This window comes from Thermobia domestica, chromosome 6 (assembly GCF_964235325.1).
Source record: "Thermobia domestica chromosome 6, izTheDome1.hap1.1, whole genome shotgun sequence".
NCBI lineage: Eukaryota > Metazoa > Arthropoda > Insecta > Zygentoma > Lepismatidae > Thermobia > Thermobia domestica.
In genome coordinates this window covers 213364440-213382995 of record NC_137459.1, presented here as the reverse complement: position 1 = coordinate 213382995, position 18556 = coordinate 213364440, and the positions used below count along the sequence as shown (strand labels likewise).

Genomic DNA, 18556 nt, shown 5'->3' with positions numbered 1-18556 from the left:
ACATTTTGTGCAAATGACCATTTATATAAGAGACATTTCGTCCAATGTCATGTGGTTCAAATGGCATTTAGTGGAAAAGAGAATTAGTCCAAAGAAAATTTCGTCCAAATTCATGTCTTCCAAATGACATTTTGTGCAAATGAGAATTAGTCCAAGAAACATTTCGACAAACACATTTCGTCCAAAGGACACTTCATCCAATAATATTTGGTCCTAAAGTTAATTGCTTGAAATGTAATTTTGTCAAAAGTAAAAATGTTCCAAAATAAATTCCGTTCAAAAGACACTTGGTCCAAACGACATTTCGTCCAAAAGACAATGGCGCTAAGAACATTCTGTCCGAAATACAATTGGAGCAAAGTCCATTTCGCCCAAAAGGCAATTGGTCCAAAGGACATTTCGTACAAAGGCATTTGTTCCAAAAGACATTTCGTCCCAAAGACAATTAGTCCTTAGAATATTTGTGCAAAGACATTTTGTCCAAAACACAATTCGTCCGTAAGACAATTGGTCCAAATAACTTTTCAAAAAAAAATGTTTCAAAGGACATTTGGTCGTAAAGACAAATATGACTTTTTTCGAAATGACAATTGATCCAAAGAATAAATGGTCCAAGGATCTTTTTTTCAAAGTACAATTGGTACAAAGAACATTTCGTCCAAAAGACAACTTTTCCGAAGGACATTTCGTTCAAAATAAATTTTGTCCAATGGACATTTCGTCCGAAAGAAAATTGATCTAACAAACATTGCGTACAAAAGACAATTGGTGCAAAGGTTATTTCGCCCAAAAGCATTTGTTCCAAAGGACATTTTCTCAAAAAGAAAAATTTGTCCAAAAGACATTTCGTCCAAATGCATTTGGTCCAAAAGATATTTCGTCCAAAATACTTGCTTGAAATGTCATTTTGTCAAAAGTAAAAATATTCCAAAAGAAATTCCGTTCAAAAGACACTAGGTCCAAACGACATTTCGTCCAAAAGACAATGGCGCTAAGAACATTCTGTCCGAAATACAATTGGAGCAAAGTCTTATGGACACTTCGTCCAAAGATTTTTCGTATAAAAGACAATTGGTCCAATGGACATCTTATCCAAACACATTTGTTAATGTTGAGAATTGGTGCAAAGGTCATTTTGTCCAAAGGTCAATTGCTCCAAAGTACATTTTATCCAAAAGACAATTGGTCCAAAGGACATTGCGTACAAAAGACAATTGGTCCGAAGGATATTTCGTCCAAAACCATTTGGTCCAAAGGACATTTTCTCAAAAAGGAAAATTGGTCCAAAGGACATTTCGTCCAAATGCATTTTGTCCAAATGACATTTTGTTCAAAGGACAATTAGTCCAAAGAACATTTCGTGGAAAGACGTTTTGTATAAAAGACAAATGATAAAAAAACACCTATCGTTCAAAAGACATTTCGTCCAAAAAACATTTCGTCCAAAAGACAATTGCTTCGAAGGACACTTCGTCCAAAAGACAATTGGTACAAACGACTTTTCGTCCAAAGACGCTTGGTCCAATGGACATTTTGTCAAAAAGAAAATTGATCCAAAGGACATTTCGTCCAAAGCATTTCCTCCAAATGTCATTTCGTCCAAAAGGCAATTAGTTCTAAGAACATATCACCCAAAGACATTCCGTGTGAAAGAATTTGTCAATAAGACATCTTATACAAACACATTTGCCATAAAGACAATTTGTACAAAGATTATTTTGTACAAAGGACAATTGGTACAAAGGACATTACACACAAAATAAAATTGGTCGAAAAACATTTCGTCCAAAAAACGATTGGTACAGAGGGCATTTCGTCCAAAAGATAATTCGTCTAAAAGACATTTCGTAAAAAGACTATTGGTAAGAAGCTCATTTTGTTAAGAAAACATTTGGTCGAATTGATATTTTATCCAAAGGACATTTCGTCTAAAAGACAATTGGCCAGAAGGATATTTCGTTCAAAAGGCAATTGGTCCAAAGGACATTTTATCCAAAGGACAGTTGGTAGGAAGGACATTTCGTCCATAAGACAATTGGTCCAAAGGACATTTAGTCAAAAGGATATTAGTCCGAAGGATACGTCGTCCAAAAGATATTTGGTCCAAAGGATATTTCGTCCAAAGACATTTGGTCCAAAAGACAACTGAACCACTGATTGGAAAAAGGGAATAAGCACATTTTTTTGGATTTTGACCTGAGATAGCAGATGTGTTCCTTTGAGATACTTACATCGTTGAGTAGAGAATAGGAATGTTTGGGCAACTCTATGGAAGACAAAATATCTCGCTGATTAGAAAAAGGGAATAACTACGTTTCTTATTTCCTTCTTCCAATCACTATAGGATACCACCACAACTGTGAGAATGTGTGTATGTAGACAACCATTAGAGCCCTCTGCTGACGTTACGATACTTCGCCTTGTCTTCGCATTGCACAATGTATAGAGAAATATTTGCCCCAATCAGCTACAGATTTACGTGTTTTCAGTGATACAAGTGGTTATCATACAATACCAAAACTGCAATCATACAATGACATTAATCTAAGCGGTTAGCGTACGCGCCTTTGGCGTGGGAGACCCGGGTTCGATTCCCGGCGGGAGCTCATTTGGTTCGGATTCCACGTTAATCAGTAGGTCCCCGTCTCATATAGCCTCGCTGCTGAACGGGACGTTAAACCCCAAATCAACTCAACTCAACAATGACATTAATGCTTTTCAGTCTGATCGTTTCGTAACGCTTTACCACTGTACAGCAATATTTGCCTGTCAGAGATCACAGTTTTTACCATGTGATCAAAATTTTGTTATAATCAAACGAGAACTCAAACGACAAAATCGCATTTATTTACCAGCACAGTATAACCACATGATTACGAATGCAAGAAATACTGATACTCCATTTCAGGTTTACGAAGTTGTCAATGAAGAAATCTTAGATTTTAATCATTGGTGGTAACCGTTTTACAAGAAATCTTCAGGTAGCATTGTGGACAAAACAGTGAAATTCCAAGTACGTAAATAAAGGCACTGTTTATAAAGCGGAATCTCTAGGTTATGTGTAAGCTCGTAAGTTTATCAATGAACTAAGAACTGATATTTTTCGATTACTCAAAAGTAATGTCACAAACGTTCCACTGCCAACGTCAAAGGCATACGATTGGCAAGTCCCGATCAATCAGAAAAAGATAAACGATTATTCACAAATCATCAAATGCATACCTGACAAATACAAAAAGTTTTATAGGATGATTTGTTCATGGAAAACCACTGATTAAGAAACTGTAGAAGACAAAGATGCAGACGGATAGGACCCTATGTAAAGTCATTCTATTTTGACAACATATTTTGCTACGTATTTTTTGAGCTGTCTATTGTATTACTTTTCTTGCGGTACGAATAAAATGTCTTAAAAGAACGAACGGTGACAATAACAGTGTTAGAAGCCTAACATGTGTGATAGTTCGGATACATATATCCAAGATTAACATACAACATTGTTCAGCATGTATGTTTTCATAGCTTTCTATCATAAACTGCACATTACATGCCCTACACACAATTACAATTGCGTCCAACTCTAATTGATTGCAAAAAGGGAATATTTTTTCCATTTTTAAGGTTATCTAACCAATTGCAGTGCTGCAATACAAGATTCTTATTCTTGTCTTAGTGTTTGTTAGTTCTTTTGCTGCAAGTAATCAATTATACACTTTTGTCAACAAATACAAACAACGCCTCGGGAAGATTTTTTTTTAGCGTTTTTGAAAACTTAGCTCTGATGCGCTTATTCCCTTTTTCCAATCAGTGATTCAATTGGTGCATAGAACATTTTGTGCAAAGGACAATTGATACAAAAGACATTTCGTCCAAAGGCATGTATTCCAAATGACATTTTGTGCAAAAGAGAATTAGTCCAAAGAACATTTCATCCAAAGACATTTCGCCAAAACACATTTCGTCCAAAGGACATTTTATCCAAAAATATTTGGTCCTAAAGACAATTGGTTCAAATGTCATTTTGTCCGAAGTACAGATGGTCCAAAACACATCTCGTTCAAAATAAATAATAAACACTTCTGACCAGAGTATATACACTTGTTTATTAAAAACTAAATTCCAGTGTAACAGTTTCAACAACGTAACGTTGTCTTCATCAGACACTAACTGAAAGAGATATCTTAGAGCGCAGTTATATATACTAAAAGTGAAAGTCCTTGTGTGCATGGGAAGCCACCTGGGTCGGACTTCCCCGGGCGTCATCTTCCAGCCACCTGCCCTGACTTAATTACCCTCCCACCTGTGTTTATCTTTTCCAGACACACCTGTTGTTTATCCTGACCAATTGCCTTAAAACATTTTCTCTTAATCTACCTCCGATGCCTATTAGAAATAAATAACAGACTATACTACATACAACTGACTATAAATACAGCAATACAAATATATATATATATATATAGACATAAAAATAAACTATAAAATATAACAATAATAAGGTGCAGTGGTAGTGATGCAGAAAGAATGGTATGAAAGAAAATTGGATGATCTTTGTGATGAAACATACGAAGTCATAGGAGAGAAGAAGATTAAGGATGAGGTACTCAAGGAAGTGGTGGAGAATGGAAGAAGAAAAGGGTTTAAAAAGTGGGTAAAAGAAGAAGGAAGGATTCCAAAGATGAAAGGATTCCCGAAGATTCACAAGGAAGAGATTAAGCTAAGGCCAGTGTTGAACTGTAGAGGAAACTGTCTAGAACCATTGGAAGAAGAGTTAAGAAAAATAGCAGAAGAGATACGGATAGGTCAAGAGAGTCATCGAGTAAAGAATACGGAGGAAGTGAAAAGAATGTTAGAATGTATAGGAAATAAGAAGGAGAAAACAATTATGTTTAGTATTGACGTTAAAGCAATGTTTCCGAGTATAAAGAGGGATTACATAGTGAAAGTCATAGAAGATGAGATGAAAGGGAGAGAAATAAGAGACTGGAAGAAAGAGAAGATAGTGAAAGCCTTGAGAGTAATATGGGACAATAGTTTTTGTACGATAGGGAACAAACTAGTCAAGATCAAGGAAGGACTAAGTATAGGTTCAAGATTAAGCCCAGTGTTGTCAGAATTGGTGATGAATAGATGGGAGCAGAAAGTGATAGAAGAAGGTGGAAACAACCTAATATTGTTTTGCAGATACGTGGATGACTGTTTGGGAGTATGGAGAGGAACAAAGAGACAACTGGAAAAATTCCTAAAGAAGGTTGAAGATGAAGAAAAAGGGATAAGACTGGAAATGGAAGTGGAGAACAACAACATTATAAACTTCCTGGACATGACTATAGAGAGAAAAGATGGACGATTTACAACAAGATGGTATAGGAAAGAATGTGCAGCAGGAGTTTATTGCCACGAAAGAAGTGATGTGGATTACAGCACCAAAAGAAACTTCATAAGGAATATGGAGAGAAGAATAGAAGAAATAGATACTGAAGAGGAGAAAAAGAAGGAGGACATAGAGAAGTTCCACAGTTTACTAGAGCAGAACGGGTACAACAGACAGAAGTTAAGGAAGAACAGAATTGAAGAGGAAAGAAGGAAAGGAAGGAGAAAGGAGAGAAAGGAAGAGGAGGAGAACAAATGGCACGGGATAGAGAGCATCGGGGAGAAGACAGAAGTACTAAAGAACTTACTTAGAAGAGGCGGTGTGAAGACCTACAGAAAAGGAGGAAGAAGAATTTTGGAAATGATCAAGAAAGCGAAAAATAGAACGAAGGAAATATGTGAAAAAGATGAAGGTGTAGTGTATAAAGTGACGTGTAAGGATTGTGATATGATATACATAGGGGAAACAGGGAAAAAACTTAGGGAGAGAATTAAACAACATAGGGATGATGTGAGACTTATGAGAGAAAACAATGCCATATATAAACATGTTAAAGAAACGGGACATGATATAGATTGGGAAGGTGTAAAGGGGCTAGAAAGGGAGAATAGGCCAATGATAAGAAAATGGAAGGAAGCACGAAGAATAAAGAAAGAGAAAAGTAACAAATTAATGAACTGGACAAGTGGACTGTTAATACATGATCTATGGGATAAATTATTAGAACAAATTGAAGGGAAAAAACAAGATTGAACATATTTATATGTAATTTATAGTCATATATTTAATAGTATATATATTGTTATAGTTTAATATTGTATATAGTTATATAGAGTTTTATATTTTGTTATATTTTATAGTTTATTTTTATGTCTATATATATATATATTTGTATTGCTGTATTTATAGTCAGTTGTATGTAGTATAGTCTGTTATTTATTTCTAATAGGCATCGGAGGTAGATTAAGAGAAAATGTTTTAAGGCAATTGGTCAGGATAAACAACAGGTGTGTCTGGAAAAGATAAACACAGGTGGGAGGGTAATTAAGTCAGGGCAGGTGGCTGGAAGATGACGCCCGGGGAAGTCCGACCCAGGTGGCTTCCCATGCACACAAGGACTTTCACTTTTAGTATATATAACTGCGCTCTAAGATATCTCTTTCAGTTAGTGTCTGATGAAGACAACGTTACGTTGTTGAAACTGTTACACTGGAATTTAGTTTTTAATAAACAAGTGTATATACTCTGGTCAGAAGTGTTTATTATTTCTTTAGTGAGTTCCAGAGTCGTGATGGATATCGTTCAAAATATGCGAAATGTCATACAAAAGACAATTGATTCAAAGGACACTTCGTCCAAAATCATTTGGTCTAAACGACATTTCGCCCAAAAGACAAGTGGTCCAAAGGACATTTCGCACGAAAGACAATTGGTTCAAAGGACATTTTGCCCAAAGACATTTGGTCTAAAAGACATTTTGTCGAAAAGTATTTGGACCAAATGATATTTCGTTCAAAATACTAACTAACTAACTAACTAACTCTATGGCCTATGGAACCCGGAGGTTCAATGCCGCGTTCACAAAAGCTCTCCACTGACTTCTATCCTTAGCTAATTGCATCCAGTTTCTACTTTGTATTCCTATCTCTGCGAGATCCATCTTAATATTGTCCTCCCATCTGCGCCTAGGTCTTCCTAATGGTCGTTTTCCGATTGGTCTTCCAGTCAAGACTTTGAAAGCGTTTCTACTTTCTTCCATTCTAGCTACATGACCCGCCCACCTAAGCCTCCTAGACTTGACGACCCTAACAATGTTGGGTAAACCGTATAAACTATGTAGTTCCTCGTTATGAAGCTTCCGCCATTCCCCATTCTCGTTCCTCTTGGGTCCGAATATTCTTCTCAGGATCCTGTTCTCAAATACTTTCAGTCCAAAATACTATCGGTCCAAAAATATTTCGTCTTAAAGACATTTGTTCCAAATGACATTTCGTCCAAATGACAATTAGTAAAAACATTTCAACCAAAGACATTTCGTCTAAATACAATTGGTCCAAAGCACATTTAAGGAAATATATTTTGTCTGTTGGTCCAAAGGTCATTTTGTCCAAAGGTCATTTTTTCCATAGGACAATTGATCCAAAGGAGATTTTATCCAGATGACAATTGGTCCAAAGGACATTTCGACCAAGACAATTGGTCCAAAGGCATTTAGTCCTTAAGAAAATTGGCCTAAAAGTCTTTTCGTACAAAAGACAATTCGTCCAAAGGACATTTCACAAAATAACATTTTGTCCAATTGATATTTGGTGAAAATGACATGTCGTCTGAAAGACTATTGGTCCAAAGAACTCTTCGTTCAAAAGACAATAGGTCCAAAAGATATTTCGTACTAAGGACTAATGGCTCGTAGCAAATTTCGTCCAAACCATTTGTCCAAAGGACATTTTCTCCAAAGGAGAATATGTCCGAAGGGCATTTCGCCCCAAAGACATTTGATCCAAAGGTCATTTCGTCAAAAGACAATTGGTGCAATTGAAATTTCGTTCAAAATACAATTGGTAAAAAGAACATTTCTTCCCAAAACATTTGCTGTAAAAGACAATTGGCGCAAAAGACAATTGGTCGAACGGACATTACGTACAAAAGATAATGGTTCGAAGCATATTTCGTCCAAAAGCATATGTTTAAAAGACATTTTATTCAAAAAAGAATAGGTTAGAAGGATACTTCGCACAGGTGACATTTGGTCCAAAGGAAATTTCTTCCAAAAGACAATTGGTATAAAGGACATTTTTCCAAAAGACAATTGATGCAAAGCACATTTCATCTAAAGGCATTTGATCCAAAAGACAATTCCTCCAAAGGACCTTTCGAACAAGAGACGATTGGTCCAAACGACATTTCGTCCAAAGACATTTGCTCCAAAGGACATTTTGTCCAAAACAGAATTTGATGAAACGACATTTCGTACAAAAGGTAATTGGTCCAAAGGACATTTCTTCCAAAAGAAAATTGGTCCAAAGAACATTCCGTCCAAAATACAATTAGTCAAAAAAATTTCGTACAAAGACAATTGGTCCGAAGGACGTTTCGTCCAAAGGAATTTCGTCCAAAAAACAATTGTTGCAAAGGACATTTCGTCCAAAGACAATTAGTCCAAATTACATTTCGTACAAAAGACAATTGGTTCAAAGGACATTTTGTCGAATGTCTTTTGTTGCGAATGGCATTTTGTCCAAAGGACAATTGGTCCGAAGGATATTTCGTCCAGAAGACATTTGGTCCAAAGGACATTTCGACTAAAATACAAATAATACAAAGAACATTTCGTCCAAAGACATTTCGTGTTAAAGACAATTCGTCCAAAGGACATTTGATCCAAACATATTTGTTCCTAATGACAATTTGTTCAAAGGTCATTTTGTCCAAAGGACAATTCGTCCAAAGGACATTTTTTCCAAAGGATAATTGGTCCAAAGTATATTTCGTCCAATAGACAACTGGTCCAAAGGACATTTCGTCCAAACTACAGTTGGTCTAAAAGACTTTTCGTACGAAAGACAATTGATCCGAAGGACACTAAGTAAAATCATTTGGTTCAAGTGACATTTGGTTGAATGGACATTTCGTTAAAAAGACAATTGGTCACAAGGACATATTCTACAAAAGACAATTTGTCCAAAAGACATTTTGTCCTAATAAGAATTGTTCCGAAATAAATTTCCCCCAGAAGACATTTGGTCCAAAGGACATTTCGTCCAAAAGACAATTGGTATTAAGTACATTTTGTCCAAAAGACAACTGGTCCAAAGCACATTTCGTCCAAAGAAAAGGCTATTGGTCCAAAAGACAATTGGTCGAAATGACAATTTCCCCAAAGGACATTTCGTACAAGAGACGATTGATCCAAAGAACATTTCGCCCAAAGACATTTGGTCCAAATGGCATTTCGTGAAAAAAGACAATTAGTCCAAAATCATTTCTTCCCAAGACATTTCGTCCAAACAACAATTAGTCCAAAGCACAATTTGTCCAAAGGACATTTTGAACAAGAGGCGATTCGTCTAAAAACATTTGGTCGAAAGACATTTTGTCCAAAGGATATTTTGTCCAAAAGACAATTGGGCGAAAGAACATTTCGTCCAAAAACAATTGTTCCGAAGGATATTTCGTTCAAAAGACAATTGGTTAAAAAGGACATTTCGCTCAAGAGCGTTTTTCCAAAGTATATTTTGTCCAAAATTGGATTTGTCAGAAGGACATTTCGGAGAAAGGCATTTGGTCCAAATGATATTTCGTCAAAAAACGAAATTAGTCCAAAGAGTATTTCGTCCAAAGGCGCTTTGCCCAAAAGACAGTTGGTCCTATGGACATTTCGTCCCAAGACATTTGGTCCAAATGACATTTAGTCCAAAAGGCAATTGTTCCAAGAAGCATTATATCCAAATGACAATTTTTAAAAGACATTTCCTACAGAAGACAATTGGTAAAAAGGAAGTTTCGTCCAAAGATATTTCTTCCAAAATTCAATTTGCCAAAGCATATTTCCTCCAAAGTCATTTGGTCTAAATGACGTTTCATACAAAACACAATTGGTCCAAAGAACATTTTGTCCAAAACATAATCTCTCCAAAGTACATTTCGTGAAAAGGCAATTCGTCCAAATGACATTTTGTCCAAAACCAATTGGTCCAAAGGACATTTCGACAAAAGATAATTGGTCTAAAAGATATTTCGTACAGAATACAATTGGTAAATAGGATGTTTCGTCAAAAGATATTTCGTCCAAAGTCATTTTCCCCAAATGACATTCGTACAAAAGACAATTTTTCCAAAGAACCTTCTGTCTAAAAGCAATTGGTCCAAAGGACATTTCATCTATAAATATTTGGTCCTAGAAACAATTGTTCGAAGTCATTTTGTCCAAAGTACAATTCATCCAAAGGAAATTTGGTCCAAAAGAGATTTGGCTAAAGGACATTTCGTCCAAAAGACAATTGGTCCAAAGAACATTTCGTCCTAGAAACAATTTGTCCAAAGACATTTTGCCCAAAACATTAGTTCAAATGATATTTCGTATAAAAGATAATTGTTTCAAAGGACATTTGGTCCAAAGGATTTTTGTCCAAAGGACATTTTATCCAAAGAAGCATTTGTCCGAAGGACATTTCGTCCATAAGATATTTGGTCCAGAGGACTTTTCGTCCAAATGGCAAATACTCCAAAAACATTTCGTCCAAAGACATTTCGTCCAAAGAATTTTGGTCCAAAGGACACATCAGCCGAAAAAATTTGGTCTTAAAGACAATTGGTCCTATGTCACTTTGTCCAAAAGACAATTTCTGCAAATAACAAATCGTCCAAAGATATTTCGTCTAAAACACATTTGGTCCAATTGACAATTCGTCCTAAAGACAGTTTTTCCAAAGATATTTCATCTGAGAAACAATTGGCCAAAAGACATTTCGCCCAAAAGACAATTGGTACTAAGTACATTTCGTACAAAAGACTATTGGTTCAACATTTCCTACAAATGCATTTGTCCAAAGGACATTTCGTCCCACGGAGAATTGGTCCGAACGACATTTCGTCCAGTAGATATTTGGTCCAAAGGACATTTCCTCCAAAAGTCAAGTGGTACGAAGGATATTTCGTCCAAAACATTTGGTAAAAAAGACAATTGGTCCAAAGGACATTTTTCAAAAAGACAATTGGTCAAAAGGATACTTCGTTGAAAGAAAATTAGTCCGAATATATTTTTTTTTTCAAAATACATTTGTTCCAAAGGACATTTCGTTCAAAGGCATTTGGTCCAAATGACATTTCGTCAAAAGAGAGTTAGTATAAAGAAAATTTCGACCAAAGAAACAATTTGAGCAAAGCACATTTTTCCAAAGAACAATTTTTCCGAAGTACATTTCGTCCATAAGACTATTAGTCCAATTGACTTTTCGTCCAAAAGACAATTATTCCAATTAACATTTCGTCCAAAAGGGGAATTTCTGTAAAAGACATTTTGTGCAAATGACAATTGGTCCAAAGGGTATTTCGTCCAAAGATATTTGGTCCAAATGACATTTGGTTCAAATGTCATTTCGTATAAAAGAAAATTGCTCCAAAGGACATTTCGTTCAAAAGACAATTGGTCCGAAGGACATTTCGTCCAAAAGACAATTTGTTTAAAAGACATTTCGCCCAAAAACAATTGGTCCAAAGGACATTTCGTATAAAAGACAGTTAGTCTAAAGAACATTTCTTCCTAAAACAATGGATCCAAAGGACATTTTTTTCGAAAGCATTTGCTCCAAATGACAATTCTTACAAAAGACAATTGATCCAAAGACATTTCGTCTAAAGACATTTGGTCCAAAAGACATGTTGTCGACAATACAATTGGTCAAAAGGAAATTTCGTCCAAATGCGTTTGGTCCAAATGGCATTTCTTCCAAAAGACAATTAGTCCAAAGAACACTTCCTTCAAAGCCATTTTGTCTGAAAGACAATGATATAAAGGATATTTCATCTAAACACATTTGTTCCTAAAGACAGTTGGTCTAAATGTTATTTTGTCCAATGGACAGTTGGTCCAAACAATACATTATCCAAAAGACAATTAGTCCAAAGGACATTTCGTCCAAAAGACATTTCGTCCAAAAGACAATTCGTCTAAAGGACATTTCGTCCAAATGAAAATTTTTCTGAAACATATTTCGTACTAAAGAAAGTTTCTGCAAAGGTAATTTCGTCCAAATGACATTTAGTCCAAAAGACAATTGGACCAAAGAACATTTTGTCCAAAAGACAATTGGTCCGAAGATCAATTCGTGTGATAAACAATTGGTCGAAAGGATATTTCGCACAAAAGACAATTGGTCCAAAGGCCACTTCGTACAAAAGACAATTGGTTCAAAGGACATTTTGTCCAAAGTATTTTTCTACAAATGATATTTCGTTCAAAAGGCTGTAACCAATTCAATTCCAGGTCTCTGTTTGGGCGGACATTTATCTGTAACCAATCCGTGTAATCTGGTTGCTGTTCGTGGTTCCTGGTCCTAGCAATAAGTATTCTCCTTAGATTGGAACTTACCTTGATAGGACGATGAAGGACCTCAGCAAGAAGAGTTGCAAATTGTTCCCAAATCGCTCGTCGGTCTCAATGACGAAATCCGCATTAAGCGCCGAGATGTTCGGCTGTCTCGTCTCGAAAACCTCACGGACGAACACATGGTCATCCAGACTACAACCCACACAAACATCACTCACACAAACAACGAAAACACACTGGATTAAATAACACTATGCTTATTGATTAGAATATTATTACATGAAAAAATAACGAAGACGAATGAACACAACACAACACAGAATATGTGTAATAATTTTCATCACTGAAATCACAATTTGCCTTTTTAATGTAATGTAGGCCTTTATATATATATATATATATATATATATATATATATATATATATATATGAGATTATAATTTAGATTTCACTGCAAATGCTTCTCTCACACCATTGATGCACTTCGGGGATTAGCACTTGGGGGAAAAGGTGTCTGGATAGTCCCACGAGGAATCCAGTTGCTGCGCCAAACAATCCTGAAGTGTGAAGATGAGTTTTCTGAAAATTGAAAAGAGAAAGTAGAATGCTGATGTTGGAGGGCGCGTGTTTAACTTTTTAAACGCACAAAACGCATCTTCGAGAGGACCACTGACTCGATCAGAGTCTCATCATTCTTTATTTGGTCAGCCTGAAGTATTTTCTGGAAGACAACTTCCGACGAAGGACGAAGTAAAATGCTACCTGTTCTACAGAAAAATGCTACCTGAAGAGGGGAAAGAAACACCTTCTACGAGATATTTTTTTTAAATATGTGGGGAATGATCTTGCCAGTATCTGGAACAAAGCTAGCATTCCAGTCATTGGATATACCAGCGGTTTGGGAGAACTTTCAAAGCTCATACGACTTGCCCAACAGCTCCAACAATATCCACCAGCAAAGCGCACATCACTTACATTCAAAGCTTTAGTAATTTCAAACAAGTATTTGATATATGTACTTGCAAGTGTGTTAGAAACAAAATAATATACAGACAGTTGTGTAAATGCGCCACAAAAGTACCACAAATTGAGTGGAATTTCTGGGTAGATCAGACTTCGGGTCGGAAAATGGTAATCGGTTGGATTGACAAGATTGTTTCAAGTTCACTTCAGAAAAAAGCAGAGAGGAAGGACCAGGAAGAGCGGTTTAGGAAAAAGCATTTGCAAAGCCTAACAACGACTAAACCTACTGCCTGTCAGTTGAACTTTATGGAAGAAAATGAAGCAAATGGTGTGGCCTTGGAAGATGAATCACCTTATGAAGCAAACACATCCGACTCTGAAGACACAGATTCCGAAAAGCGGCCAGCACAAAATAGACATCAGTACCCAAACTTAAGCCAAATGATGGAAAGGACTGGCGTTAGTAACCGAGATGCTTGCAATTTAATTAATGCATGCCTGAAAGACCTAAAACTGGATAAACCGGAAAATATACTAGAACCAACAAAGTTGCGGAGACAGCAAATTTATTGGAGAGACAAGGAGCAGAATCTCGTTCGTTTGACTTGCGCAGGCTAATTTGTGTTGGTTTTGATGGGCGCATAGATGAAACCAGACTATTTGGACCAGATGGAGGACAACTAACAAAGAATGAGGATCACTACGTTATTATTGCATATCCTAGTGGGCAATACGTGGATCAAATTTCTCCACAAAGTGGCAAAGCAGAAGATATTTCAAATGAAATACTCTCTGTTATACGTGACACGGATTCGAAAGCTACTTTGCGTGCTGTGGTATGTGATGGAACAAATACAAACACGGCGAACATTCTGGAATTATACGTCGACTGGAAACAACTTTAAATCGACCTTTACAGTGGCTGATTTGTATATTGCATCTGAATGAGCTTCCACTAAGAGAAATTTTTAAAAATATTGATAGCAAAACAATCGGTCCAAAGGGATTTTCGGGACATATCGGAAAGATGCTAAGCTTTGATCCACGGGATGTTCCAATAGTTGATTTCCAGCTCGTCACTGGAAATGTCCAGGAATTTTGTGTGAATATCACAAAAGATTTTAGCGCTGATCAAAAGTATTTGCTGAAGGCTTGCATCGCAGTACAAAAGGGAAAGGACAACGCTGATGCTGCTGTTATAAAATATTTACAAACTGCTTTTCCAGTTGCCCTTAATCACGCCAGGGGGTTGACGCTTGCGAATCGAACCCTTCTTTTGTTCATGAGCTCAAGAAATCCATCCAAAAACCTATTACAGCTTGTCACCTACATCGTTAGAGTTGGTTTGAGATAAGAACCCATTCCAACTGCACTGATGGATCACGTAAGTTCTATTTCATTTTGGAGAAAGTTAGAAATTTACCCGATAGTGAGATGAAGGAAGCTGCAATAAGATCTCTGAAGTTAAATTGTTATTTTGCCCACAGTGAAAATATTCTTCTTGCAGCTCTTGCAGATCCAAACATTGAAGTAAGGAAAGATGCAGTAAACAAGATTGTTGTTGCAAGAACCACCAATCAAGCTGGAGTGAGAAAATTTTGTAAATCAAATATTATGATTCATCTCGAAGTACAAAACTACTACAAGATGATTGATTGGGATGCTTCCGTCACAACGCCACCTCCACTTGTAAACTCAATGTCAGATGAATAATTGCTGGCAATGGTTGAAATAGGACCACTGGAATTTACAGGAATTCAATGTCATTCACAAGCTGTTGAACGAGTCGTAAAAGAAGTTTCCAAGGTTTCCACAAAAGATTTGGTCATAAAGCCAGACATGGAATGATTGCTTCATTCGAGGAATCAAGAAGGAAATTTGGATACTAAGCATGCGTTTCTGAAAGTAGATAATTAAGTAATACTTCTTTAAAAAATTAATGCTTGTCTTAGAACAATAAACCTACTGAACTTGAAAAAAACTACCTTTTATCATATATCAATAATAGTTTCATTGTTAGCTCAAAGTTGGGACCCTTAAATCAAAAGATAAAAGTCTGAAATTTTACATACAAAATTATCTTTACTTGTATCAACTTTTAGAACTATAGGCAAAAGCTTCTGATTACATTTCTTGAAGTTTGCCCCGCCCTACTGAACAGTAAGGCATATAATAAACTAACTTTTATTATATGAAGAAGTAATTATAATAGCTTTGATACAAAAATACCTACACAGAACATAATAAATTCTATGAGCTCCGAAATCCAAAGTAACAAAAATAGTGTATAAAATGCAGTCTAAGAAGCAATTGTTACTTAAAAAATGGACATACACTATTCCGGGAATCTAGACAAAACGAGAAATGTTTACGGTACTTTTCATCTCGTCACAATTCTCATCTCCAAAGCGAGACGATAATTTGAGTTAGCCTTGTCCCGTCTCGAATATAAAATGTTAATTATCGTCTTAATTTTCTTTGTTTTGTTTTAGAAACGAGATGAGAAATTCCTCTTGTCGTGGGCAACACTAAACAAAATCGAAATATTCTTGCTAAATATCACGTTTCTGGTTGTAATGTTTTGCCCTGAGTGATAATAATAATAATAATAATAATAATAATAATAATAATAATAATAATAATAATAATAATAATTGTTATTCCTAAAGATTTGATAGTTCAAGTATTGAAACATCCGGGTATTCAAATATCTGAAGATAATAGAACTTGTGTCATCGCTGATCAATTGCCACCGAAAATCCTAAACTAAAATGCAGGTCGTTGGTGGATCCGAGTTGTTTACCTTTAGATTACTGGTGAAGCGCCTTGACCATTTCTTTTACTCTTTATTCAAAAAAATTCCAATTACATAATTAAGCACAGACTTAAGCTTAAAGGAAACAGAAAACAAAATTTTAACGTCAATAAATTGCGTTTACATAATTAGCAAAATATTGCTGTTGTTATTGAGTTGTAAAAGTGACAAACGAGAAATTAAAAGTTTTACATACAGATCAGTATTTCCTTTGATATCGTCCTCAAGTATTATAGCTGACATATTAATCGTTAACCAGGTAATAATATTGTGCTTTCCTTGCGGAAAATATTTATATTCAGGAAGGAGCAACATGTTCGTAGCAGTAACATATTTTGGGTGCAGACTGAAAATGCGGCTTAAAATACAACGATATTTAGACCATATTACAGTATTAGGGTTCGAGTCCTGGTACGTTCCCGTGAGAGAAAACCATATATTACAGTCCTGGGTTCGATTCTCGTCTGTCCCTGTCTGTTTTCCATATGTAACAGTACTGGGTTCGATCCAGGTACGTCTCACATAGGGATTAACCATATACTAGAGTATTGAGTTCGATTCTACTCACTCCCTATCGGGATAAACCCTTTTATTACTGTACGTGGTTCGTGTCCTACGGTCCCAAAGTGGGCTTGCGCTTTTACCATGGTCTGGGTTCGATTCTCCACCGTTCGAATGTCTTCTTTAGCATTTACTAGCGGGTTGGATCGACCATTAAAACTGACCATACAGCCGTTGGATAACAGGTTCAGAGTTCGGTCAGAACGTTACGGGAAACCGGCACAAAGCTAACTCCAATTGTATTCTTTAGCGCTAATGCAATTTATTAATGTATGAATTACTAAGTTGCATAGGCGCTATTCACTCGTGCTGTAAAGAAAAATGAATTAGGTTGTTCCTTAAATTAACATATGTAAATTTAAATCATAATTATTATTTTGAAAGGATACTCATATTTTCACTTTTAATTTTAATTCACAACACTAAAACTTTACGAACATATAATACATTACTTTTGGCACTTCAAACGGATAATTGATTGTTGTGGTGTAAATATTAATTTAATTCTTGCCCATTGATTATCGAGAACGCGGATGTCACGGATTATTAATCATGTTTCCTTACATTGCTGATTTTTACACTTTCACTAACACTGTTCACTTGCTTTGACACTGGAAAGGGGGACCATTTTGGAAATTCAGGGGGGATGTCCTGTAGGTTGCGGGTTGCTTTCCTCTCATCTTCTTTGCGGTAAATTGAATGGTTAGCCGTTCTCCAGCTCCATGCTGCCAAAACAACTTTATTCACATTTGTTGAAAATATCACCTAACGTAGCTCATTCATTTTAATTGTTCGTTCTGGTTTCTCGTTATGACTTCACTAAACGTATGTGTCAGACTCTTCATTATTGCAGGATTTTCGCACTAGCTAATTCATTCGTGGTTGCCTCTTCGGGTGTATCTATAACACTAACTTCACTTTTCTCTCCGTCTCGTCTTGTTGCTAGGCAAAGAATCGGTTTGCTACACAGTTTGGTGATGTCAGAAGCTAAAAATAGCTATGCCAGCCCATAGACAGGAATGTTTTGAGACGACGATTGTTCTTTGTGTTGAATTTTAGCTCCTTATTTGGGAAGGAGGAAGGAACTCTGCGATCTCCGTCGCAGACGAGACGCACATACATATATGCACATTTCCAAATAGATCGCACTTGCTGGATTCATGTCGGTAATCTTGGTAAAGGATTTCATTACATAACGCGTGTTTAGAAATTGTAGAGAAGTAGCCATGATGACATTATCATGAATAGTATCTCGAAAGATAAAGATAAGCTAATGTAATGGAAAACTGAAGATATTGCCTTCTCATGTTTTGACGTGCACTACTGCATCATGATGAAACAGTATTGCCACGTGTTTCTGTTGTAAACAGTTTCGATTCTTTTCGAAACGGTTCTTTACCAATGAATCCAAGAATTAACAAGCTTAAAAAAATCCAAACAAAAATTGAAGACTTTGGAGCAAAAACCAGTTAAGTCCAAAAAGGAAGAATGTGTATAGGAGATCATCATTCTCCTCATCCAATCTTTTTCAAACTTAGCACATATACACCGTATACTAGACCGAAAATAAACCGACACGTATTTTTTGTTTCTTTCGAAACATAGGTTAAGGGCAGGGGGGGGGCAAAGGGCCGTTTGGACACTACAGAGCCACTTTTTTGAAAACAGCCGAAGACAGTGATATTTTAGATTTCTGTAAAAATGACTGAAACCGTGATATGTTGTACATATTTTGATCCTCAGAAGAAGTCTCAATAGTCACATCCACCAACCACTGACCGTTTGGCCGCTACAG

The 18556-nt window shown here is 36.2% G+C and overlaps 1 protein-coding gene across 1 annotated transcript; it reads left to right on the top strand.

Moving 5' to 3' along the window:
- Nucleotides 1-4513: 4513 nt before the first annotated feature.
- LOC145687444 (uncharacterized) lies at nt 4514-10556 on the top strand. The gene is made up of 2 exons (XM_081760896.1): nt 4514-5364; nt 10478-10556. Exons 1-2 carry the CDS (start codon nt 4514-4516, stop codon nt 10554-10556), a joined length of 930 nt encoding a protein of 309 aa, XP_081617022.1.
- Nucleotides 10557-18556: the final 8000 nt, after the last annotated feature.

Excerpts from the sequence above, each read along its gene's own strand:
- LOC145687444 (XM_081760896.1), top strand. The coding sequence starts at position 4,514 with ATGCAGAAAGAATGGTATGAAAGAAAATTGGATGATCTTTGTGATGAA. Across the intron at positions 5,365-10,477 it reads GGACGATTTACAACAAGATG|GACATTTGGTCCAAAGGATT; the intron begins GTATAGGAAAGA and ends ATTGTTTCAAAG.